Source organism: Sander vitreus, chromosome 16 (assembly GCF_031162955.1).
Source record: "Sander vitreus isolate 19-12246 chromosome 16, sanVit1, whole genome shotgun sequence".
In the NCBI taxonomy this organism is placed as follows: domain Eukaryota; kingdom Metazoa; phylum Chordata; class Actinopteri; order Perciformes; family Percidae; genus Sander; species Sander vitreus.
Genome location: NC_135870.1, coordinates 28579674 through 28607270, shown reverse-complemented (window position 1 = coordinate 28607270; position 27597 = coordinate 28579674). Strand labels below are relative to the sequence as shown.

Below are 27597 nucleotides of genomic sequence, written 5' to 3'. Positions count from 1 at the left end.
CCCAAAGTGGTCAATATAATTTTTTTTTTTAAATTAATTAATTATGAAATTAATAATCATATAAATAAAACTTGGACAAAATGTGTAGTAAAACATAATCAAACCATTTCTTTTAAACTCAGGTCGTTAATATGAAATAGCTTCCTTAACATTTCAGGTCAACTTTGTTTATTACAGCAGTTTTTATTTTAAAGTGTCCTTTTTAGTCCGTTTTTAACGTTATTTCCAAAGTAGTCTCGCATTGCCAGCTCTATCGCCACAGCGCTGTGGAGTAAGGTCTGGCTTTAACACAGATACATTCTGGGATACGAAAAAGGATCTAGGTTGTTTGCATTTCTTTAAACCAATCACAATCGTCTTGGGCGGCGCTAAGCTCTGGACGCAGCGACAGTGGCTCTGCAAAAATAGTCTCAGGAAGGAACTTGTTTTGGTGGAACATTTGCACCCCGCAAAAGAAAATGCCACATACAATAAATGAAGTTAACTGTTGACACAATACAGTAACATGAGCTATATAATTAACTGGATACATGGTTAAACGTTATTAGCTCTTTCTAGTGTATGTACTAAATGTGTCCACAGCTCTCCCGCCAATCAGTCCCAAAACGTCCCAGTTAGTTAGTAAATGCCTTGAAGAAAAATGTTTTGAAAAAGTATTGGATTATTGCACAATTTACTTGTATTTCAAACTTTGTATTTATTCATATGATTTATTTTATCTCATTTGATTTATGTCATTTTGAAAATGTTGGGTCTCTATACATCTTTATGGCTGATGCTTTTAAAAAGGAATACAAACTCAAACAGTAGTCCCTCCTGTTAAAGGCCAAACTATGCATTCATGTGTTTCATAAAGTATAACAATACAGCAAAAACTGGAGTGTTGAAATTTCAGAGTTAAACATTTCCGAGATGATTTTCACTCCCAGAGTGTAATTTTAACACATTCTGATTTAAATGGTGTTCAGTGTTGGAGTTGACAGAGTTGATCCGGTCAGTGTTAACCCAACTCCGCAGAGATGTAATTAAAGGAGAATTCCGGTAAATTTCAACACGTAGCTCTGTTATTTGGAAATGTGGAGTGCTGGCAGTAGCAAAAAAAACTAAAACAATCGGTGCTGCCTACAATGCGTTATCCTCCTGCTAGCATTAGCACCCAACAGGCTTAAACAGGGCAAGTTTTAAATGTGTTTTAAGCTTCTAAATATGTTCTAAATGTCATTACAAGTGCCTCCCCATGTGCAGGGATTCCTTCCGAGGGAACACAGCAAATCTGACTGCAGTAGATGTGACAGAAAGGCATAAAGTTGTGTTAATCCAGCCAGTGCACATACCTCTGTTTATTTCCTGTTTTCCGGTCAAGTCCACACTAGTTGGTTGTCGAACTCATACAATCCAATATTCCAGTCAAATTTGCTGTGTTCCCTCGGAAGGAATCACTGCACATGCGTATGCACTTGTAATGACATTTCAAGCATGTTTAGAGGCTAACAACACGTTTAAAACTTGCCCTGTTTAAGCCTGTTGGGTGCTAACGCTAGCAGGAGGATAACACAGTGTAGGCAACACCGATTGTTTTAGTTTTTCTTGCTACTGACAGCACTCCAAATTTCCAAACAACAGAGCTACGTGTTGAAATTGACCGGAATTCTCCTTTAAGCTCCGCCCATGCATTTCACTTCTTCGGTTGGAGACAGAGGAGACAAGTCGGCCATTTTCTACCTCCCATGCAGTACTACACGGTAAGTGCAATTAACTCAAACTTACTGAAACAATTATAAATTGATGCTGAGAATTTCAGTATGAACAATGAAACATCTACAGAGAATATATGCCTAACAAAACCGTGTTTGTTGCCAGGACTGAACAGCAAATTTGTCCTGGTGATTAGCTAGCCAGAAGTGTATGGTAAGCTAGCTAACAGTTTGTTACTTAAACCGTCTCCAACTTTATCAATGATGATTTAATAAAGGAAAAACGTTTTTTTACTGTATAAAATCTTGTTTGAGTCCTTTTTTTCCCCCCCTTCACTTTGAACATCAAAGGGGCCGCAAAAAACATGTCCCAAAATGCAGACGGTGTTTCACGTGTTTAGTTGTCTGTGTGACCGGCGTACCACTGTATTTGGTGAACCATCAGATTCTATGACCTGCAGTGTTGGAAAAATACTGATGAGTCAATGCATAAGCAGCATTTTAATATCTCAGATTTTCTGAAAAGGAGGGGGCTTAGCCCCCAGGGTATTTGTAACTTGCGTTTGCAAAATCTTTGCACTCACATCTTTCGTTACTGTATTAGAACTAATGTCAACCACCAGTCAAGAAACCAATATGTTAACAAGTCAAAAGTGACAGACATATCCTCTTCTTCCATTTCTACTCTGTTCCTTCTGTCTTATCCTTTAAGATAAAACAAAACCCTGATGCTAATTTCATGACTTCAAAATGCAAATTGGTCACATGAAATAACATCCAAAATGTCCAAAAACAGACAAACGGAGGCCAGACAGCTAATACGTTGGTAAGTTAAACAAATACAAGAAAAAGAAAAAAATAGGCATCACTGCATACTTTATCATGTAAGATATTAATACGGATCCTATTTAAAGTGGCTACTGTCTAAATACAATAACCTGATGGCGGAAGGAATAAAAGATTTGGAGTAATGATTACTGCATATACTGTATGTAGGATTGCTTTCATTTTATTTTCACATGTGTATCTGTGGGCATGTGCTTAACAGCATTAACAGGGACCCTATGACATTTAGTTCAGTGACAACAACATTCTATGGGGATTGATATTGTTTTAGAATATGCCAACCATAGAGATAGATTATTGGCAATGAATAAAGAATTGTGATTAGCTTGCAAAGTTAACCATCTCTTGTATTTCGCTCGTTCACTCTAGCTAGACTATAGTTTTCCATAGCAAACCAAAATATCCCCTTTCCTTTACCTCAAGAAAACGTAGCTAAAGGTAAGCAGGTAATTAAAAACAACTTACAATTTCACTCTGTATCACTACGTGTAATCAGCCTTCCTTTCACCATTAGCGTGTGTATGTGTGGGGGGGAGGGTGCATAGCGAGTTCAGACCAAAGAGTAGCGACGAGACGAGATGAATCCCCCAGTTACTTGCAACGCGCCGGTCTGCAACGCTCTGAAAGCTGCCAGTTCACACCAATGCAACGAGACGCTGCGGTGCATCGTGCTATGCGATAGCACAACGACTCTCTGTACTTCTGTCTAACTTCCAACTTTTTGGCTATTTTTTTGTAGCTATATATATCTTTTGTTGCGTCTAAATGTCAATGAGGATGAATCAAATTGTTGTTGTTGTTCTTATTATTATTTAGGGGGGCTTAGGAACATTTTGGGGTAGCTTCAGCCCCCCTAAAATAGGCCTAAGGACGTCCCTGGATACATTATCATAGATGACATTAGATTGTTATTACTGATGCAACAATGTATAAGAAGCATTTTACTGTTGTAGCTGATTGAGGTGGAGCTAAATGTAACTGAATGATATGCCGTGTTCGGTAGTTTAGGGGTTCGAACCCTAGTCCAAAGGGTCACCAGATACATCTGAAGGTTTAAAGGAATCTCAGGTGGTTTGAATGAAACCATCTGTGAAGTCTATAGGTGAAATGTTTCTTTGGTGGAACTATTAACAATTCGTAGACATCTAAAGAGGTTTCCAACTAGTTTTTTTTGTAAGAGGTCACAAGTCAAAAAAAGGTTTAAAGGTTTAAAGGTTTAATCTTTAACGATGCATTGTATTTTAGAAACTCATCATATGCTTTATTTAATCAGAAAAGGAACTAGTGACTGTAGCTGTCGAATAAACGTAGTGGAGTAAAGAGCACAATAATTGCTTTCAAGATTTAGTGGAGTACAAGTATAAAGTAGCATAAAATGGAAATACATAAATAGTAGTACCTCATAATTGCCCTTAAGTACAGTACTTGAGTAAATGTACTTAGTTGCTTTTCGCCCCTGACCTATACTGTGTACCAGTTTAGTCTAGGGCCACACAATCCTCTCATAAGTAATGTAGTGCTATAGCTCCCTCTTGTGCTCACTAACAAAATTGTTAACAACGCAGTTTGCCACATATTCATCATTATAATTTAAATAAATATCAGTTAAAATGTACCCTTTTCTCTGTTTCTCTCAGAATGAAGTGAAACTGGTTCAGTAACGACATTTATTGAAGAAGCTCAGCGAAAGTTTCAACAGACTGATGATCCAGTGAAGACTCTCTGAGGACACTGGGAGGATTTAATGAGGCAGAGATTTAACTAAAGCAAATGAATGATTCAAAGGTATGTCTTATTTTAAACCTAAATGGACCAAATGGTTACCACATGGCCCAATATCATCTAAAATGATTTGCCTATTAAAGTATTCACCCCCCTGGAAAGCTTTTATATTTTATTGTTCTACAACATTGAAAAAGACAATTGAATGCCAAAGTTTAAACAGATATCAGCAAAGTGACTGGAATGAATTACAAATCTAAAATACAAAGTACATGTTTGCATTAGTATTAACCCACTTCAATAGGACACAGCTAAAGAGTCCCCCCCCCCCCATTTTATTTTGAGGTACATACAGTAGTTCACATGTTAAATGCATTCTCCTAATTTATTTAAAATTACAGTCAAGTTTTATTATACAATATAATTCAGAGTGTATACTTCTTCATCAGTGATCATTCATGAAACAACAAGACTAACAACCAGACGTCTCAAGATTCTCAGCCATCAAGGTCATGCTTTACCCAGAAGAGTTAAGTCAAGGGGCAACTGAACTTGCTTAGATTCCTCCAGACGTTAAAGCCTGTAAACACCCACGCAGGTGATTCCAGTTATTCTGGTTGATTAGACCTATGCTCAGCTTAAAGTGGGCCGGAGCTTAGATGGGAATTTATTAGGTCACAAATCTTTTCTACCAATAAGAATGGTAAAGCTGGCATTTGTCCTGCCCTAACTGGTGGAACAAAGCTAACGAGACTTTATGTATAATGTGTGTTAGATGGTAACATTTGCTAATCAGCACTAAACGCAAAGTACAGCTGAGGCTGATGGGAATGCCAATAGTTTTGCAGGTACTAGATAAAAAGTCATCAAAGTTGTTATAACTCGTTTCAAACAAATTTCATGGCAATCCATACAATAGTTGTCGACATTCTTCAATGAAAACCAACAACGTCTACCTCATGGTGGCTCTACGTGAGGGGTGAAGGGATCACCTAAGTCAGAAGGATTTAGCGACAAGGGACCTTGAATGTCTGTTACGAATTTCATAGCAATCCACCCACTAGTTGTTGAGCTATTTCAGTATAGACCTGAGTGCTGGACATACAGACATTTGCATTCCTAGAGATTGCTAAAACTATGCTTAAAAAAAAACATTTAACTGTGTAAATAAATACACATAATAATAATTACGTGTTACACTAAATCCGTGTTAAAGTTCTGTTTTCTGGCTACCCTACTTATAACTTACCATACCGGCATTGCATGCAGAAGCTATCTGGAAGATTACTGTGGTAACAATATGTAAGTGGAGACACAGGACATAGGACTGTCTGGATCTTCTTCTGTCTGGTTTGTAGTGAAGGTGTCCGTTTGATGAGGCTGGTATCCATCGGAGCTTCTCTCTAAAGATGTTCCCTCCTGAAGCTCAGGACATAAGTTGGACTGCTGATTCCCAGGCTGCATTATCAGGTTGTATGACACATTAGGAAATTCCATTCTAAATGAAGAAGATGGTAACCCTGACTGAGATGGGATGGCCATAGATGGTAAAGTGAGGGGTGGCAGGTTGCACTTTTTCAGGGGCTGGTTGTAGTAACCCTTTGGAGTTTGTGTGTTCATGTTCTCCTGGCTGACCAAACCATTTATTGGTGCTCCTGCACTACAATACAGTTCCGGAACATCCATGATATTTGCTTCACTATAGTGACACTGATCCACCTGAAAATGACGACATCCATGTTCACCCTGGAAAAACAAACAAAATAACCTCACATTAATTTCATGACCGTGTTAATTTTGGCAGCTATTTTAGGTTTAGTCTTAGACAGAAAATGCTTAGCCTATTAGCCTAGATTAAGTCACATTTTAGTCATCCTTCAGTTTTGCTAGTTTTAGTTGACGACAATCGAACATAGTCCAGTGTTAGTTGACAAAAAGTCATTACATTTTAGTTCAATTTTTCTCATTACTTTAAATCAAAATGTTTTCTCTGAATTTTGCCACTTTTGTTTTTTAGTCTTATTCCTGTGTCAAATGTTTTATCAGTTAATCTAGTCTCGGCAAAATGATAATTTTGTAATTTGAGTCCGATCTATCTCATCATTATATGACGAAAAACACAGATATCCTGACTTTAAGTCTCTAATATCCAAAAACGCTGGATCCCACTCACAATGCCACTCAATGGCAACTGTCATTAGACCACCCATGCCTTTTAAATGTCCTCATCTTCCAAACTTCACATTTTCTTATACAGGCTTGGTAAAAAAATTTGAAGTCTTAAGCCGATTCGAGCTAATGCTGATGACATCACTATGACATCAACAGGCTAGTTTTCTCAGACTTTAGAAAGCCCCCTGCAGAGCCACATAAGGCAACAGTTTTCTGAGTTTGATTAATACTCCTCATGACAAGTAATCTGGGTAGCACTTTACATTACACCACGGTAACAAGATGGTAATAGTGGGGTAACAGTGTGATAATAAAGAGGTAATATGTAGGTAATAACATGTAATTACCAAAGTAATAACTGGGTAATACATCACAGTAATAAGATGTAATACTGTGGTAATAAGGTGATAAGAAGGTAACAGATGTAATAACATGCAATTACCAATGTAATAACTAGGAAAGGGTTCGACGATAACCATATGTATATCTGGTAACATATCATTTGTAAAGTATTGCCTTGAAACAAAAGGGAAATATTTGGAACATAAAGGGTGGATGTATTTCAGCATTATAAAATGGTAATTACCAATTTTAAATTCCAAGAAGTTTTATCTAATTTGAAAGGTATTACGCTGATAGTAGCCTATAATACTGTGAAAACATCAACATATATTACCCCATTATTATCATGTTATTACAATATTAATATAACTATATTACCATTACCCAGATATACATATGGTTATCATCGAACCCTTTCCTAGTTCTTTCATTAATAACTGCATGTTATTACATCTGTTACCTTCTTATCACCTTTTTACTCTAGTATTACATCTTATTACTGTGATGTATTACACAATTATTACAATGGTAATTACATGTTATTACCTATACATTACCTCTTTATTATCACACTGTTACCCCACTATTACCATCTTATTACCGTGGTGTAATGTAAAGTGCTACCGTAATCTGATATATTAATATGTGATTAGTGGAGTGCCCCTTTAAGACATGGTTGTGAGGACCTACCGTTAATGTCAACACTGGCTTTGGGATTGGAGGATAGACCGTCTCTTTGATACTGTTGGATGTAAGAATGCATGGAAATAAGTCACACAGGTATGGCAACACCATGCAGTCATTAGAACCATCAGAGTACCATTAGAGACAACAATTGAGCTAATTCCACAGAAAATGAATGTGTTGACTTGCTTACCATGTCCAGTGTCTGTAGCAAACAATAGTGATGAGGGAAAGAAGACCAAAAACAGTGACCAGGGAAATGAAGACTGTCTTGATCAAGTTATCAGCTGTTGAGTTAACAACCCAAATGAGAAGCAGAAGTTGATCAGATAAAGTAATAAATTCAAGATTTGATTGTGTTTCCATAAGACAATTGATTTGTACACAAGTAAAAAATAGTGATCTGAAATGGAAAAAAAGCAATATACTCAGTGAATTCAAGGTGGCAGTGATGGATGTAGTGCCACATTCTCCAACTGCTGTCCGTGCCTTTACTGTGAATATGTAGGAACCAATTTTAAGGTTTCTTGCTGTCAGGCTAGTGGCCTCAGGATTGTCTAAACCAAACAAAATAGATTGTCATTAGTAATAAACATCCTGAAGACCCATCAAGGTCACAATTTAACATAGAGTGCTTTTCAATTAGTAAAGTCAGAAGGTCTGCATTACATAATAAACGTAACGCTTCAGGTCCCCCTATTTAACATTTACTACATAAGCAGCTATAACAACCGGCACCTTCCGCGCCTGAAAAGTGAAGCCAATGCAGAAGTGCCTTAAACCTGCATTCTATCTCATTTCCAGCAGGGGGTGACTCCACTGGCTTCAAAAAGAAGTCTGTTTCTATAGAAGTCTATGGAGAAAAAAAACACTTCCGCCTTGATTTAATACCTCAATAAACATTTTATGAACCAGTTTACGGTCTCAATTACAAGTCTTCTTCAATACAGCATGATGTTCATTTTGTAAATTATGATCCCATTTATTTAAAAATAGACGATAAAGCAGGGGATGCTTTAGGACCTGTCAGTCAGGACAGAGGCTTAGCAATGCTAATCATGCTAACACTGTGGACAATAGACTTCAACTTGTTTTTGGGTGTTGTCCGTGTTTTCATCTTAAACTTTGACCCTCTCGCTGTGTGTTTTCACTTCAGCAAAGTTAATTGGAAAACTTTGGTCGCCTAGAAATGTCTTATTCAGTATTCTGCCAACCAAGCTAGCTAGCTAGCATTAGCTGGTAACTTAAAAGAAAGCCTGCCGATTTTCAACCAGCTCTGCATGCTACACGCTGACAAGCAGCACCAGTACCCGTAGGTCTGCGTTTACCCGCCAGTAAAATGTTACCTATTTATCTTAGTGCAGCGCCATTGAAACCATACACAACAGTGCCGTAAACGCCAAATATGGTCACTCCAGCTCTAAAAAATACTAAGATGTGGATGGCCAAAATGTGAACTGCTGGCTTCAAAACGGCAGTCCACAAACCAGTGGGTGACATCACCGATGCTGCGTCCATTATTTTTACAGTCTATGAGCTATAAGGACATTTTAAGTATTTCATAATAGACAGATTTGTCAACTTCTAATAACTGTGTTTTACTTTATTGTCATTCAATATCTGTTTTTACAACAGCCTCCATTTGGGTGCTGAGGAGTTATAGTTATAGACATAAATAAACACTTACATCTGCTTACAACTATATTACAGTATGTTATTAGAAACCATCTATTACATGTTTACATACTGCTTGTAAATGCTAAACAGGGGGAAATTAAGTGGAGTGTTGCCGCAATACTAAGGTAATTGATATGAAGGTTTGTAAAGGTGTATCCTGACATGCAAATGTGTTCTTATATTTGTAAATGTGTATACAGACTGAGAATGCATAATAGGTCCTGTATGTAACCCTGGTTCTCTGTGGAATTTCATCAGAAAATAACAGGGTGTCACAATACCTGTGGTGAAGTTGATGACTTTCTTGTTGTAGTCCAAACAATACAGGACATAGCCTTGGATAAAAGCAGTCTGCTCTCTTAGAGAGATAGGCTCCCAGGATACCTCGTAATCCCAATCCTGCTGTTGCCCCGTGAATGATTTAAACAGGTCGTCTTGTATTTCTGTTAATAGAAAGTACTATTGTAGTAATAGTCACTCATATAGACACATATCTATATACTTATATATAATTCATACCTTGTACTCTGTATATACTGTAGCATGTTATTTATTCATACTGTAGCACTTTTATTAGTGCACGAGCGCCAACAGCGGCGAAGGCCCGTCTGCAAATGAATCGCCTTTTTGAGGGGCTGATCATACTCAAAAACTCACCAAAATTGGCGGTCGCATCAAGCCTGGTGAAAATGTACGTATTTTAAGGGTTTCGGGAATAGGCGCACAAAAATGGCTAGCTAGCGTCTCCTACAAAATTAAAAGAATTGAGCCAATGCAGTACGTTTAACGTAAACTAACGAAACGTGGTACATATATGTAGCATGTCAAGACGTACAAAAAAGCTAATTGGAGCCATACCCTTAACGCAATGGAAGTCTGCCATTTTGAATTGAAAATGAGTGTGTTTTTGGCCATTTCCACATGTCGTACTTTAACGAACTCCTCCTACAGATTTCATCCGATCGACTTTAAATTTGGTCTGTGCCATCTTAAGACATTAAAGATGAAAAGTTATTAAAAGAAAACCCTTTCGTCATAGGGCATGGCCGTGGTGGGGCGGCCATTTTGTGCATTTCTCTATTGAAACAGGAAGTGGGTGTAACTTGAGTGTACAGGCCAATATTGACTTTTGGTCATAGCGCCCCCTGCTGGCAACAGGAAATCAGCCTTAAATGACAAACATCATCCAATTTACATGAAACTTATAATGTGTGGTCTACTTGTGATACTGAGCCGGCCCCTATACTTTAACCATGCCCATGTACTCAGGCCACGCCCCCCTTTATGGCTTTTGAACCGTTGAAGGTACAGTCTTGTGTGAGGTGTCATTGAACTCAGCAGAGAGTTCATTTTTGATTGGTGATGGTTTGAGCCGCTCCCTATGCTTTAGCCACGCCCTTTTTTTTTATAACTAATGACTCGTTTGATGTAAACTATTGTGTGAAGTATCATTGAACTCAGCAGAGAGTTCTGTTTTCACTGGTCATGGTTTGGCCCGCCCCCTATGCTTAAGCCACGCCCCCTTTCACAGCTAATGAACTGTATGATGTCTTGTGTGACGTATCATTGAACTCAGCAGGGAGTTCCCTTTTTATTGGTGATGATTTGCAGTGTCTAAGTCCGACGCAAATGCACGGTCGCAAGGAGCGGCGTCCGCCAGTAACCCCGACGTGCAAGGAGGTGCGAGGGCCCGTCCAATGCTGCTTGCAGCTTTAATTAAATTTTTTATTTAATCACTGCTTAAACACTTCTGGTTAGACACTAACTACATTTCGTTGCTCTGTACTTGTGACATGTGCAATAACAATGAAGTTGACTCTAATCTAAAAAAGCGTAACATAGGTGAAACAGTATTGGACAAAGTGCTTTTTTATTGCACGGATAGATTTATTAAGCTAAAAGTACTCCACAGAAATATCAAACATTTCAATCTTACTTTTCTCTCTGACATAGCCCTCACTTCTTTGTAGTAGCACTGGAGCTTCCTGGGTGCAGGCATATACTGACAAAGTGTATCTCAGTCCATCTTTGAAGTTTTCTAGAGTGGAGAAATAAAAGGATGTATTGTAACACAAATACATGTAATGCAACTGTTTTCTGGGCAAATGATAAGACTTACTTGAAAATATACTGGCATTAGTCTGATTGGGAGGCACTTTCAGCCACTCCACGGTGCACCTTCCTAAGGTAGGACACCAGTCCACTATGTAGCCACAGCTGGCTGTTGGACTGGCAGACCAGGACAGGTTGAAGCTACCGTTGCTGCCAATGATCAAAGAAGTGTTCACTCTGGTTCTGTCTGAAAATAAAGACTTTGGAAGTTAGGATTGAAATAGACATATAGCTGCAATTGGGGTAGTGCAGTGGTTAGCACTGTCGCTTGAAAGCATAAGGGAATAGAGTTTTAACCCACTGGCTGGCTTGCCCCCCCTCTTTGCACGTTTTCCCCATGTTAGTGTCAGTTTTGTCCCACAGTCCAAATAATCCAAATGTGACTCTAAATTGCTTGAATGACTGGGAGCGTGAATGATTGTCTATCTTTGCTCTGCTGAGAAAGTGATTGGCTGTCAATCTTCCATCCCTCCAGGACATGTACGCTTCCAGGACCCTGAGACGGGCAGAAAAGATTGTGGCTGATCCCTCTCACCTCGGACACAAACTTTCTAGAACCCCTCCCCTTCTGGCAGGAGGCTGCGGACCTTCAGGACCAAAACCTCACACCATGAAACAGTTTCTTCCCGTCTGTATCTCATGTCTCTTATTTGATATCTCCTCGCTCCTCGGTTGAGCTGGAAGTTGTTCTGTCCCTCCTTTGTGAAGGCCGTCTCAAAGCTCTAGTTTCTGCCCCGAGGAGGGATCACGATGAGCCATAAGCAAGGAAACACGAGAGCAGCCTTCCCGGAAGCCGTGCAGCTGACAGGGTTGCAAACTGCTGACGAATTCATCTGAGGATTTTTTTCTGTATTTATTGCTTATTTCTAGGGCTGTCAGCATTAACGCTAATTTTTTTTAATCACATTAATTGCATGCCGGCATTTATTAATTTATTTTACACTTCACTCGGCTTTGCGTCGTGCCTAACAGGCTACTATTTAGACCCTTTGCCGCACCTTTACTTATCATCAAGCTGCGATACTTCCTATTGCTGCAGGCATGATAGAGAAAGACAGCAGCAACACAGTTCTGAATGGCGCTTTTTATTTTCCAAAACTCCCAAATTAAAATATCACCGAAGCACGTCAAGCTTGAGCTACTACCTACGGAGCTAATTAACGTGACTCAGGTTGATGCTACCCACTAGCATGCTACCCACTCAGGCAAAGCAGTATTTTGGAGAGTGCTACGAGTGCTACTTGCCGACCTGTGGATGAAACCAAATCCCCAAAAATTACTACAGCTCTTGCGAAACGGGTGGCAACTAACTGCAGACCTGTCAGCATCGTAGAGGACTCGGGTCTTAAAGACGTACTACGGTTGGCATGTTATGACCCGTTGCCGACGTATTGCCGTCGAGGGGGACAGTAGTTTTACACATACACAGCCTGTACGACACAAAGAAAGCAATAAATAAATGATAAACAAATACAAATCTTAAAGTCAAGTTCATAAAGGCATTTTCTTTGCATTAATTTGATTCCCAATCAAGATACACTGGTAATAATTGCTTTCCATTGTTAATATGTACTTAAAAACAGTTCTGAAATGCAAAATAATAGAATTTTAGTTAGACAGCCCTACTTATTTCCTATTAATATGTTTAATGTTTATGTATGCACCATCCACAAAGGCAAATTCAAGTGTTACCTAATTGGCAATATGTCATTTTCTGATTGTGATTCTCAACATGTGAGCCCTGTGATAGTCTGTACCCTGCCTCTCGCCCAATATTAGCTGGGATTATTAGCTCTATGAATGAGGTCCATCTCATCAAAAATCTCTCCTAAACCCACTGTACACTACCTGTCCAACAGCACACAGACACAGTTAGAGACTAGCTGGTGAACACAATGGAACATCAGCAGCTAATTAGCCAGATACAGAGCAAATCAGAGCTAAAAGGAGATTAAATATTAGATTTACATTCGCTGGGTAGTCAGACACATAAATAATGCTTATAATGCTCTGCGTCTGCAGAGTTTGTAAAAGGGAACTGTTCAATAACAAATCGCCATTTTCAGAATCAGAAAAAAAAAAATCAATGAATGTAGGTTTAAACCTGAATTCTGTTAGCTTCATACCTGGATTGGAGCTGGGGATGATGATGGTTGATGGGGATGAAATGCCGTTTATATTCCTAGCTTTAACGGTGACGATATGCTCGACAGTGGTGTCCAAACTGAGGGCAAGACTGTAATGGTTGGGAGCCACTTTGGTCCTATTTCGTCGCTCTCTCTCTGTGGTCTTGGTCCAGGTCACTTCATAGTCTTCGATGTGTCCATGACTCTGGTTGGCCAGTGGCATCTGCAGAGAAGTAACATCAGGACTTTAGCTTAACTGCCAAAGCACACGCATGAAGATCAGGCCCTCATCAACACCACTTCTAATAAGGCACCCTTTATGAAGTTTATAATACGAGTAGCTCAGATCAAGCAATCTGATTGGTTCATAGCCGTGATAAAATAACCACATAACAATGGCTATAATTCAAATTCTTTTGCACGATAAGTATCACTCAGCAGAAAAAAAAGTTAAACTAACAAACTGATAGCTGGTGCCACGGAGGGAAGCTGTTTATCTGCACACACTGCCATGACACAGAGCTGGTTTAAAGGTTCTACGACATGCTGCTTTTTGGATGCTTTTATATAGGCCTTAGTGGTCCCCTAATACTGTATCTGAAGTCTCTTTTATATAGACCTTAGTGGTCCCCTAATACTGTATCTAAAGTCTCTTTTATATAGACCTTAGTGGTCCCCTAATACTGTATCTGAAGTCTCTTTTATATAGACCTTAGTGGTCCCCTAATACTGTATCTGAAGTCTCTTTTATATACACCTTAGTGGTTCCCTAATACTGTATCTGAAGTCTCTTTTATATAGACCTTAGTGGTTCCCTAATACTGTATCTGAAGTCTCTTTTATATAGACCTTAGTAGTCCCCTAATACTGTATCTGAAGTCTCTTTTATATAGACCTTAGGGTCCCCTAATACTGTATCTGAAGTCTCTTTTATATAGACCTTAGTGGTCCCCCTAATACTGTATCTGAAGTCTCTTTTATATAGACCTTAGTGGTCCCCCTAATACTGTATCTGAAGTCTCTTTTATATAGGCCTTAGTGGTCCCCTAATACTGTATCTGAAGTCTCTTTTATATAGGCCTTAGTGGTCCCCTAATACTGTATCTGAAGTCTCTTTTATATAGGCCTTAGTGGTCCCCTAATACTGTATCTGAAGTCTCTTTTATATATGACACAGATACCGTTAATTCCAAAGATTCACTGTGTCACATGTATGTTTAACATTAAAAGATGATTTATAAAATCATGCCAACAATTTTTATTTTAATAGCTTAGTGTTCTATGCACTAAAAAGCTATGTTTAAAGGCCTTCGGCCACCTACACGTTATTGTAGTCCCAGTTTAATATGCAACTTCATTTTATACAACATAATGTATGTAGTAGAGGGGTCCCTGGTCTGTCTCTTTCAGTTAAGCAATCCTTGGCTTAAAAAACGTTGAACCCTGCTCTACAGATTAGTTTTAAGCCATTCATTGGAATAACCTTTGCTGCCATGGTGTGAAAGGGTTAGTGAGTCATTAATGAAGTCATTAATTAAGGGTAATGTGTCTCACTTTCTAACAAGCCATCATGTCTGCAGGTATAAGTAAGTCATTAATAATCACTCTCTGATAAGCAACAGCAAAAGTCAGTGAGTCTTCTGAAAATAAAAAATGTGAATGTGTTAATAGTGACATTTTTACAACAATCCATTCAGTCTTGAAATGTAAATATCAATACGTTGTTAATAAATAGAGGTCAAATTAGCGTGGTCCTCCTGATGAACTGAAGAGCTAAAAAGACAAGGGTCCTGCTGGAGGAGGGTAAGCAGAGAACCAGAGAGTTTTCACATCCTGGCAACCCAAAATGTTTTCTCATTAACGGATTAGTCAATGTTTTACTACCAACCAACCAAGTAAAGCAATTAATTACTACTGATAAAGCCTTTCTGAAGAGCAGTTTATTAGAAAGTGGTGGCCACTCATCTGACCTACCTTCCAGATGGTTATAATTTGGTTGTCCATCACCTGCATCCACACATCAAGAGCATCTGGAACTATAGGACAAAGAGACAATCAGTGCCTAGAAAAAAATGGAAACAGTATCTGTTCAATTGCCATTATTGACTAAAAGTGTTTACTTTTTTGTTTCTTACCATCACCCTTTGTATGGAAGTTGACATTTGTGCTCCAGGTGCTCCATTTCCAGAAATGTTGTGCTGTTCTGCATCGTATTTCCACATTATATGTCCAATTTGGTATCAGGTCATTCAAAACTGAAAAGTTAAGACCAACTCCAAAGTGTTCACTCTGGGAACACAATTACAAGTACAAGAATGATGATGTTAGTATAGTTCAGAAAAGGATCCAACTTTAAAAGTCTTGCTAATAATGAGTTTTTTTTTGTCAACTCACTATGGTGTTTTCACCATTGTTATTAATGTTCACTTGGCATATTAAACTGAGATTATAGTACTGCTGCACCGTCCACTTCCACTCCAGGCTGACATTTCTGGCATTCACACTCGAAGCTGTCACTCCCTCTGGAGGGTACATGTACACTGAAACAAAAGACAACAATCAGCTGATTTCAATGATTATAAAGGTGATGTCAATCACCAAATAAGCATTTTGCCACACAGAAATGCTAATGTTTTAAAAAGGTATACCTCTTTTAGTCAGGTCTGCAGTGTCAGAAAGCTTCACTTCGCCCAAAGGATTACTTGCTGTTAACGTCCAGTTTCTCTCGCGAGCATCGACTCGCACTTCTTGATGGCATCTCGTCTCAGGCGACTTTGCACAGATTGACGGACTGAAATACAAATGCCAAGAGAGTCTAACTTTTTCGTTTGATACATAATAAAATGCTCAAAACATTTGCCACCTTTTATGTGGATGACAAAATGTAGTTGATTAAAGCAATACATTTCTCAGTGCATGCTATATTGATGGAGAAAGCTGCAGTTTGTAGCTGCAAAATCTGTTGTTCTTCCTACATCCAGCACCGACATTTGACATGACAGTAGACCATACTCCACAGCCCTGTTGTCTGTATAAATTCTAGGATAGGAGGAAAATATGCTGTAGGTTGATTGCATTTTTTAAACCAATCACAATCGTCTTTGGCTACCTTAAGTTCCAGTTGCAGAGAAAATATTTTTGCAAATAACATTTTAGGTTTAGGTGAAACATTTAGACCCCGCAAAAGAAATCACCACATACAATATTAAATGAAGTAAACTGTTCACACAATACAGTAACATGAGCTATTTAAATTAGCTGTATACATGGTTAAAGCTATGGTGCGTAGTTTCTTTCATTCCCCCATGAGGAATTCTAAGTAATGGCAACAACACTGTCGGCGCGTCCACATGATATAAGCCTTCTGTGATCGCGCCCCCAACCCTCCTCCACACAGTAGGATACAGACACGATGGATTCTTCAAAAGAGGTAATTACGTGACGAGTCCATAGCAACCAGTGTTGAATATTACCCAGTGTGCTTTGCTGAATGATCTCAATGTTTTATTGTTTTATTTCATGTGAATACTAGTTCACTAGAGGAGTAACTTAGTATTTGAAGTAATGCAGTAATGCAGGAAGTGTGCATTTAGTTTCCATGCTTGGATGTTAGTGAGTAAATCTACTGAAATGGCCACCACACCATAACAGAGGAGTGGGATGTATAAGATGAGAATGCAGAGGTTTAGTCACATACATCATGGCTGTAGAAAAACAATAGTAAACTGTACATCTTTGCTAAGTGCAAACCAGTAGAATAAGTTGTTGGGGAGGGTCATCCCTTTTCTCCCAATCATTTTGGAGGGTCATCCAAAATGTAATGCTGGTGAAGGGAGGGCCTAGCCACTGCTGGCACAGCTCTGCGAACAGGAGAAGTCAGCTTTCTCTTTCAATAAAGCATGCACTGAGGAATTATTGCTTAAATTGACTACACTTACCATCAACACTGATTGGACATCTACATAAAAGGTGGCACATTTTCCATTTTATTTGTTGTTTTTATTTTGTTTTCCAACAACATAAACAGGCAACCAGGGGCCTGTTGCACAAAACCAGGATAAGGGATTAAGCCGGGATATTCAAGTTATCCTGGATGAACTTAGCTTTGACTTGGTTGCACAAAAGCAGGTTGAATTAAACCCAGCCAAGTAACCATGGAGATTTACTCATTGCAGCTAGCTCCAGGGGCCTGTTGCACAAAAGTAGAATGAAGAAAGCCAGGATAACTGAAAAAGCGCAGCTTGACTTGGTGTGGTCCGCTCATCGCGGCTTAATCGGTTGCACGTTTGCCGAGCCAGGATGAGAAGGTGAAGCTATGTCAAGCCAGGTGTAGATAGTTGGGATAAGTGCACGTTCACGGCTTTCTTAAACAGACCACGGTATCGATCACAGATTTACTGATGCAGAAATGGAGAAGACGCGTGCGGCATATGTTTAACCCGCTGAGCAGCAGCTGTTAATGGAAAATTACGAGGAGGTGAAACATTTAATATGCAAAAAGGGAAATACGGCTGTTGTTATCAGACAGAGAGAAAAAGTCCAACAGACAAAACAATGCGTAAGGATTTAAAAAGATCTACTTAGGGCCTACTAGTCACTCCACATTTTTACAAAGTTTTAATTGTTTTTAATATGCTTGTTTTGTGTTGGTTTTATTGCTGTATCTGTTTTTATGTGCTAAATGTGCATGTTCAGTTATCCTGGATTTCTTCATTCTACTTTTGTGCAACAATCAGGACTACACTGTCATGATTGTGATGTTCTGTTTCCTGTTTTATTTTGAAGTCTGTCTTGTCTCCCTTGTCCTATCTAGTTTACTCCCTGTCTTTTGTTTTCCCGCCTGTTTGATTGTTCTGCCCTGATTTGTTTCACCTGTTGTGTCACCTGTTTCTTGTTAGTCCTTGTTAACCTGTGTATTTAGTATCTGTGTTGTCTTTGTCTTGTGTGGGAGCATTCTGTTTCTGTTGCTGTTCATTCTATTCCTAACTGGGTTACAAGCTTAATTTTTGTTCCAGCTCCTCCACTTACTAAAGGATTGTGTTCAATCAAACCTGTTAACTCCACCAATGCTTCACTCAGTCACGAACCAGCTCCTCATCAGATTCCAAGCCAGCTAGCACCCACTAGCCTGCCTGCTTCTAGGCCTGCTAGCATTGTGGCTACAGGTTCTCTGTCTTTGACCCCACCTACCCCTTTGCCTGCTTCTCCCAGTCAGGAAGTTTCTCCACCTAGAGGAAAGCCAGAGACTTATATGACTTTGTTCCAGTACCTAGCTAAATGTGCTAGACGGACTGAGGAGGCCGAAGCCGCTAGATTACTAGCTGGTGATCTACGGTCCAGTTCGCCTTCATGCAGCTCCCTTGAGCAGTCTTTTGAAGGGACCCATCTGGCCATATTTTCTGGGAACCGTGGAGGCCGTAAGAGAGGACGTGGTCGACATGGTCCCCGACGCCATGCACTGGTTCAACCGCTCTCCAGTGGACCGGAGTCCGAGTTGTCCAGTGGACCTGAGCCCGTGCTCTCTAACGTTTCCGAGCCGAGCAGCCTTCCAGAACCTCAGCCAATCAGAATTGAGTATTCATCCAGACCATGGTATAATAGTTAATAAGATTCAAATCCCTTACAGCCTTGTTTGCTTCCGTCCTCCAACCTGTGACTACATCCGGTTTAGTTTTATTATACCTTTCAAGTAGATGATATTCTGTTGGACTCTTAAAGGGTAGGCTTGCGTCTTTATATGTCCAGTGGCAATCGACTGATTGCAGATCTCGGGTTTCACATTGAAGGTCCGTGACATTAGGTGGGTCTGAGTGATGGCACGTATTAAAAAAAAAGAACAGCCAGCAATTATTAACAAGACGTAGGCCAATTTAAGACTCCAGAATTGAGCACAATACTAAGTCATACTTACAGCCAATAAAAGCACAAGCCCCATATACAACATAAGGATTCAGTTCACATATTACATCAGTGCAACTGTGTTTTGATGCCTGGTTCAGGTGGACAGTCAAGGCATAGGTCTGATTGCTGATTCTGGTAGTGTTCATATCAGCACTACTATACCCAGACAGATACATTTTGCCAAAAAATTTCCCAGCAGGCAGAATGCAGGAGAAGGTGACTGTACTGCCAACCTTGAAGTATTTGTCCTTTGGATAAACCCCTGCAAAAGCATAATAATAGGACATTATAAGCATCTGAAGCAGTGCCATGACTGTCAAACGTGTAATAATGACAGCTTGAATGTTTTTGATTATCAAAACATGGAGGTAAGTAAAATGAATATTAACCAGGAAGAGTCTCTTGATTCCATGGGCTTGTATGGTTTTTGTATCGGGACCTGAGCCTCACTGAATGGGAAGCGCACTCTAATGCCAAATATGACGTCCAGTTCCAGGAGTGAGTAGATCTTATCTGGTCAGGCGTCACAGCAACTTCATCCTAAAACATTTCCATAACCAAATTAGAGGTGTGTTTGTTTGGCTACTCCAGAAGCAGAGGTTATTGTCATGGAAGTCAGCAACGTTGGTGTAATGCAAATGAACACTTACATAATTTTCTTTCTTGTCCGCTATGAGAACCTCCAGCTCATAGATCAGCACATCCTGTACTGCAGAGCATGAAGGCGTGTCTTCCCATGTTAACAGGATCATCTGACCGGAGCCGGTTAGTTTCAGATTCTGAGCTCCACAATGCAGGACGCCTGAGGAGAATGATCATAGTGTTATTTACAGCACCGTGCTTATCATAAACTACAGAGAGGCAATAGGTTGTTCTCATGAAGCATTTTTACACATCGCTACAAATAGTAATGCCCTGTAATTCGTATGTATTCCACGTATTTGATTATGTATACACCACATTGACTGCTTATTCATAAGAGTGTGAATCACAGTGTAGGGAGGTGGTTGGGGTGGACGTCTAGGTCATAAAACACAGAGCTTTCAAGCGGTGGAGTGGAGTTCATGTCCTCACGAAAACACATGACTTTCACCCACCAAATGGGTGTTTGTGTCCCGGGAGTACAACTAGAGACAGTTGTTTTAACCCAAACCACAATCTTTTTTTCTAATCTTAGCTAGTCGTTTTGGTACCTAAACGTAACTGTCATCGCCGCATGAAGGTAACTTTTTGTCAAGTATACTATTAGTCAGCATTTTTTGCGTATATGTGAACACTAAAAAGGGACTCAGACCCGTCTGAAGCGAACCGTACTCAAACCTCCTCGGGAGGTGGTCTGAGTACGGTTCGCTTCAAGTCTGCGTTGCGGTTCTCTTCACCCGTGCATTTTAAACACAACACGCTTCAGGTTGGGGTTCAGGTTCATTTTGCCTTTTGCCAATGTATTTTAGCCCTCTGGGCTTGCCGTAGCCAAAGCACACATGGGATGCTCGAAAAACAAACAAACGATGCTACTAGAGCCATGGCTGCTGCTAAAGCTACCGAGACAGGACGAGGAATAGTTTGGTCAGAGGATGTAACTACTGCACTTCTCCAGATATGGATGAAGAACAAATCAAACAGCAGCTGTCTACAACGCACAGGAACTTTCAATTAAATTGAAAGCTATGGGCTTCAATAGAACCGCAATGCAGTGGCGCGACAAATAAATAAAAACTCTGTCAAAAGTACATGGACACACGCAATAAAATGGGAAGAAACTGTGTAATGTTAACAAAAAGAGAACTGAGGCCCCATCAGAGCTAAAGTGGACCAGAAAGAGAACTGAATCCTCTTTCATCAACCCACAATGTGAACGCTAAAAGAATCGAGTCCGTTTTCTGTTGGTCCACTTTTTGGTCCACTTTAAGAGGAATGAGTTTGGTTTGTTTAAGGAGGACTATATGTGGAAACATCCCTTGGAGTAGGCTAGAGAAATTATAGGTTTGTGTTATCTAAAAGATTTTCAGTTCCGTGCATCAATATTTAAATGTTTCCGAGAATGAGGAACAGGTCATTATAGTTCGATGGCCTCACGTATTCATTTGAGCAAGGGAATAGGGATGAAAAGCAGACGATGGGGGAGAGAGAGAGGCTGCAAGCCTCCGGCGCTCTGGGAAATTGGTGGTTTTCCTGTGGGTGATCCCTATGTTTTATGACCAATTACCTGCAGAACTTGTTATATTTCCATTATACCCTTCAGACAACATATGTCCCACTGCCTCTAACTAGCATTGACAACAGTCTGCAGTTTACTTCCATACACTTCATTGATAAACTTGAACTTTAATTAGCTCAAGTTTGATGAGGACAAACCTTTGGTTTGGTTTGGGTGGGGGGAACAGATGTCAACGGGAAACGGAGTTCGATACAACGCCGGCCGTCATTGCAGCTGAAGACTGCCTGTAACGGAGTATAGCGATAGAAATCTCTAATAAGCTTCAGACCAAAAACTACATAGCTGGACATGTTCCAGAAGCAATGTCATCTGTAATTGAGGAGAAATGAACAACAACGGCAACAAAGATTACAGGTTTCCCTGACGTTAGCATGTAGCTAGATGTAGCAGTGGAATGACTGTTACGGAGCATAGCAGCAAAATCACTTATAAGGCTTCTAAACCAAAACCTACCCAATCGAACATGTTCTAACAGGAATGTGATACATAGTTGGGGAGAAATTATTAACAACACAGCCTGTTCTCACGAACCACTCCTTCAAAAATCTACAAAAAGTTAAGCACTGTAGTTCGTAAGCATTCCACGTTTTTCTGATATTCACTACATTGATGGCCGCTGTATAAGAACGTGGCTGGCTGAATAGGGAGGTGGACAGGGTGGTTGGGTGGGCGTTAACATACAGGACTTTCAAGCCAGAGAGCGGAGTTCGCTTCCCAGGGAATACTAAAGCCTTTCACCCAGGAAATGTGTGTTTTAATCCAAACCACAATCTTTTGTTGCTAATCTTAACTAGTTGTTTTGGTGCCTGATCTTAATTTTCATCGTGGCAAAACGCTTAATTTTGTGGACTAAATTTAACCGTAATGTCCACGGAAACGAACGACAGCTTGTGGTGCTCTGTACACGGCTCAAAGTCACGTATTTTTTGGGGTAATTGAACCACCAACTACCACTGATACAACGGAAGTCTGTAGCCGGCATCACGAAGCTCTGTAGAGGCTTAGGGCTCCTGGACACTGCCTGCGTGGCGTGTCCGTTTTTATTTTGGCTCCCATGTTAACAGGTTAGAGCTTACACACTGCCTGCGTGACACGCACGTCTCAGGCGCAGCTCGAGCCGCGCCGAAAGCACGTGCATGCTAGAAATAGGACCGACGCCTATTTTTCACGCAAGCGTGTTGGAAACGGTTACAGGAAAAATAGAATATGAAAAGATGTTTATATGTCATTTTGACACGAATACATTTAATAAATGACATTTTGATGTTTGAAAGTCTCTAAGTTTTGACATAAATGCAGATATAATAAATAATTATCGATTTTCAAATATTGCACCTGTCAATACAGAAGGAAATATTCTGTAGCCTAATTTGCCATCAATACTGCCGACGTTGTCTTTGCTGTGCAAACATATGTACAAACAAAAAAATATTGAAAATAGGGTTGAAGAACCAGCTATTATTTCATTTTATCAATGGGAAACATACATATGTAGAGACAAGGCTAGCAGCAGCAGCAGCGCCGCGTCAGACACGTTTCTGGTGTGCAAAGACCAACGCCACGCAGCCGCCACGCAACTGACACGCAACAGAAACGCCACGCTCACGCCACGCAGCCGCCACGCAACTGACACGCAACAGAAACGCCACGCTCACGCCACGCAGGCAGCGTGCAGGAGCCCTTAGACAACTAGCGTTACCGCTCGGCGTCATGGAGCTCGTAGCCAGCCGGTGTCACGTGACCACCCGACGTCACTTGACCAGCCGGCGGTCTCCTAATTTCGTAGGATATCATACATTTTGGTGTGCATACATTTTCGTAGGATATCATACGGAACCCTTCATGAGAATGCGTTGAACATCGGCAGCCATGAGCGTATGTAAAACATAAACACTGCATTAATGTCTGTTGACTGGTGTCGCAGTATGCCTGTGGTGACGTCGACATGTCTAGCGAGTCCAGTCTAGCATCTACCCTCCATTGGACCCCCAGAAATGGATTCCTGGGGCTCCATGTATAAAAGATTGCGCAGCTTTCATACCAGAAGATGGCATACGGCCTAAACTTGAAAAGTACCTACGCACAGAAATATTGAAATGTATAAAACCGTTCGTACGCCAGGTCCTGTGCACCTTTCCTTTATAAATCACAATCAAGCGGGATGAGGAGCCAAGTTTGCAACGGGTAACCGCGGTCACCTACGGGTATTCAATAACCACATACTCAGATGCCAATACAAGATCATTGCCTTATTTGACCGTAGCCTAATGATCATAAATGAAATATATTACCAATAAGCCAGCCATCCTGTGCCGCTGCTTGAAGTATGTTCCCAACGCTTCTATTTCGCAGGATAAATGAATCATGAGTAGAGCCAGGCCACCGTGCCACAACATTGGGCAAACACATTTGCGCATCACAGATCACTTGCACATTAATGGAGTGGAAGTGTTTTCTGATGGTGATGCCTTATAGCAATGTGAGTGCAGTCGATGACTCCGATTACATTTGGAAATCGGCTCATCGCTGCAAATTGCAGTTTAATGTTGGCCTGCTCACCGACAGTGAAGGGAAATCTTATGTACCTGGGTGTCATACGGATGATACCGTTCCATACAGCTGGCATGGCGCGGCTCAGTGATGGTTGGGAAATGCCTGACTGGTCAGCCAGTTCTCTCTGGAAAGCCCCCGTTGCGAGGAAGCCCAGCGTGGTGAGAACTTGCAAGGGGACAGGTAACGTGTGGTTCCTTACTGTCTCACGTTCTAAAGCCGGCCCAAGCTCAGCACAGAGTTCCAGCAAGATAGCCCTTGGCAACCTGAATCGACTCATTAGCCAGTCATCATCTTGGTCTCTGAATACACGCTCTCTCCGGATTCTCCAATTTGCGATGTCTTCAAGCAGTGCCAGAGCAGCCATTGCGCATCAAGTATAGCAATATCAACACCTTTTATAGGCTTCACCTAATTCCCCACACCTTGTTCACTTATTTACACATAATCCACGGATCAATTGAGCCTCACACGTGCCCCATGGATGAGCCCGAGTCAGGCTCACAGAGACAATTGCATTTTCCCAGGCCAGTCTTGTAGTTGCACAGCGAGTATATATTTCATATGTGTTAGATAATCCGTGCTGTGTGCAATATTAACCATATACAGAGGGGGACATGCACAGAAGTTATTAAGTGGTGGCGGATAAAACAGTTAATAGAATTTTGGCATTCTGATGTGAATCCATCCACATCAATGATCAAACTTTTATTAGTGGTGGTAATTAGGTTTTTGAATAGTCAACGTCATAGACGGCTGACGGTAACTGTAGGGGAAACTTTATTTTGTAATGTTTGGTGATTTGGTGGTTTGGCCCGTACATTCTCACCACTGCTCAACAGTTTGCGTGACAGTTTTGCCCGCACATTCTCACGTCAAGTTCATTTTTTATACATCACAAAGTGTCTGTGAAAACCAGCGTACACAAGCTTTTCGTGCGTATGCAACGTTTATACATGAGGCCCCAGGTCCTGAACTGTATGTCACGTTTAAGCTGAGGGGGTTTGTGACCGCATTCCACCAATTACTCCAGCAACTGCATGCTAGTCTTAAATATACTGCAGGCTATCTATTCATATTGCCAATAGCATGCCAGTACATGTTATGAAAACATTTTGAAAAAGTACTATTAGAACCAAAAACTGGGTTTAAACAATTCTAATTATAATCACAGTAAATAGGCTGCATAATACATTCATAATTTACAGTAAATGTAAAGTATAGAGACCATTGTCTTCTTTGAAATACATTGTAATTTGCATTTTAAATTTGCATGGAAATATGGCAACATTCTTATACTATTCATACAGTATAGTATCAGCTGTAAAGCACATCTAATGCTGTTATTCCTAGAAGTTCGAGGATGACGCACTCACCACTTTCTTGGCCATTTCCATCTTGTGTGCTCTTGCAGAACAGTGAGACCAGTAATAACCATGGGATCATCATAATCCCCTTTACAAGGACCATTTGGGATCAGCTGTTATTCCTTTAATGTAAACTTGTCAGCAAGCCCTCATTGATTTAGTGCTGTCATCATAGACGAGACATCAGAAACCTCCACTTATTACACTTGATACCTGTTAAACAAAGAATTAGCAAAAGTAATGATCAGTTCATTCAGTGCCAAAATAATAAATAAAGGGAATATTCTTGAGGCTTTTTTATGAGGATTAATTTAAAATACTTACATGAGGATGTCTGACTGCTTGTCATGGATCTTGCAAACAGAATGAATTTAATTTGAAGGCAATAAGGGGTAAGAATAAAACTGAGAGAGTTACAGTGTCAAGTTACACCCTGCAGCGAACACTCCCTTTAAAAGTAGCCAATGAAACATACCTTGGAAATCCATTTGCCAATCCATGTGGACTTCATTGCAGGAAGTGGAGCCGCTGCCTTCTGGTAACTGTGAGTCACGGTGGCCAGATCAGACATGCCTTACATGAACTCAGAATGTTTGTATTCTTAAGAAATGACTTTACAAAACATTTTTTTCAGTATCTGGAGTGTGGCAGGCCTTTATCGAGACAAGTTTATTTGTTAGGATTTTTTCTCATACGTCACAGTTTCAGCTGTACTCTGGAGAGAAAATCAGGAATCTGTACAACTTCATCTTGCTTGTACTGTGATCCAGACTCGGTAAAACACATGTCCACACTGAGATCTGAAGCTCTTTTTTGAAAACACCAAAGTCAGAACGTTTTCTGTCATAGGCACTTTAATATGTTCCTTAGTATATTGTTGAGACCTTTAACTCACTCACGAAAAGAGGATAAAGAAAGAAGAAAAAAAAAAAGCAGATGGGTCTGATGTGTTCAGTTACAATGGGAACGAGTCATTTCTTTAAGCTTCATATATGCTCAGATATGTTACGTTATGTGCGCGTGCGCAGCTACATTAGAAACTTTAATTATGGCACCTGGTAATCATTTCACCCAGATCATCTTCAGGAGCACACAGCCCGTTGGTATGTAACTGGTAACTACTCACGCAGTCTAGTAATAATATTGAAGTCACTTATATGTTTGAGCAATGAACGTTTACCTCACTGTGTCTGTGTTAGTTGGCCGAGAGTAACTTGTAGCTCACAAGCCTAATGCTGTATAGCATTAAGCTATCATTAGCCGTTTGCGTTGTGCTGATGGTTCGGAGCACTTTGCTGGTTTCTGGTGGCGGGGTTAGGGTTAGGGTTAGTAATATGGTTAGATAATATGGTTACATGGTATATTTGACTAATATATTGTCATTATTTGTTTGTATTTCAGGTTTATGACCTGTGGTCATTTAATTTAAAATAAACTTAAGGACAAACACAAGTCATGACATGGTGTGCTTCCTGGTAAGCGTTTTTGGAGGGCTAAATAACGGAAAATCTGAACAGTCATAAACCATGGTTCTCCTTGTACACTGATAATGCAAAGACTAGGAAATTCGTCATGAGACTAACTTCTGATAAGCTAACAGTCCACCCATAAAGCTGTCTGCTCATCTGTTGACTTACTAGGCATAATCATTACTGAGTGAAAGCCAAGAAGAGGATAGAGTCTAGAGTTAAAGGACTACTTAAACCCAGTTGGCAGAAACACTTGAACTTTCAAATTAACGCTAGAAGAGTTGGCAAGATGGCAGCAACAAAGGAGGAGCTGGAGAGGCTAAAACAGAAACGGTCAGCAGCCCAGACTGCGTTCACTAAAAGAGCCAATTACCTTGCCTCCAGAGTTAGTGCACTGGAGGAAAGTGAAATGAGAAGTGAGTGGAGGAACTTTAAAGTGGATCACTCCAGAGTAAGAGATGCAGGGTTTGAGTATGCCACGGCCCTGAGAGAAGTGGACGACGACGAAGTCAAAAAGAAGGCGGAAAGCATTGACGGGAAAACAGCAGAATGTGACCGTAAGTTTGATGAAACTGAACAAGTCACCCTGATCAGCTTCTGGTAAGGTTCGCTGAGGAGGAAATTACTCTAGTCACTCTGGTCAGCAGTACAAGAGGAAAGAAAGTTAAGAATAGATGAGAAAGCTGAGATCACTGAGTTACAAAAGAGCAACAGGAT

General features: G+C 40.3%; 2 protein-coding genes and 1 long non-coding RNA gene across 5 annotated transcripts in view; 1 reads left to right on the top strand and 2 right to left on the bottom strand.

Annotated features, from left to right (window-relative positions):
• The window catches only part of LOC144531884 (leukemia inhibitory factor receptor-like), a 28641-nt gene extending 25531 nt beyond the window's left edge, over positions 1-3110 (bottom strand). The window contains exon 1 of one of the 2 annotated variants that reach the window (XM_078272251.1): positions 3006-3110. The gene's annotated coding sequence lies outside the window, so the exon portion shown is untranslated. The remainder of the gene's footprint in view (positions 1-3005) is intronic. The other variant, XM_078272252.1, reaches the window with a different exon arrangement.
• On the top strand, positions 1687-12346 carry LOC144531899 (uncharacterized). The gene is made up of 3 exons (XR_013503263.1): positions 1687-1742; positions 4178-4325; positions 11725-12346. It is a non-coding gene; the product is annotated as an uncharacterized LOC144531899 (long non-coding RNA).
• On the bottom strand, positions 4422-25846 carry LOC144531885 (leukemia inhibitory factor receptor-like). Of its 2 annotated transcripts, none has more exons than XM_078272254.1 (18): positions 25736-25846; positions 25421-25624; positions 19927-20078; positions 19666-19816; positions 19287-19538; positions 19058-19181; positions 16024-16166; positions 15770-15915; positions 15511-15664; positions 15350-15411; positions 13376-13598; positions 11257-11436; positions 11074-11175; positions 9419-9580; positions 7889-8017; positions 7654-7747; positions 7467-7518; positions 4422-6008 (listed from the first exon to the last, which is right to left on the bottom strand). In XM_078272254.1, the coding sequence occupies exons 2-18, from the start codon at positions 25512-25514 to the stop codon at positions 5547-5549; spliced, it is 2682 nt and encodes an 893-aa protein (XP_078128380.1). In that variant the 5' UTR covers positions 25515-25624; positions 25736-25846; the 3' UTR covers positions 4422-5546. The 2 variants fall into 2 exon arrangements, with proteins under 2 accessions (XP_078128380.1, XP_078128381.1); XM_078272255.1 differs by lacking the exon at positions 25736-25846 and adding an exon at positions 21632-21718 and having other exon boundaries at positions 25421-25496.
• Between the last annotated feature and the right edge of the window lie 1751 nt (positions 25847-27597).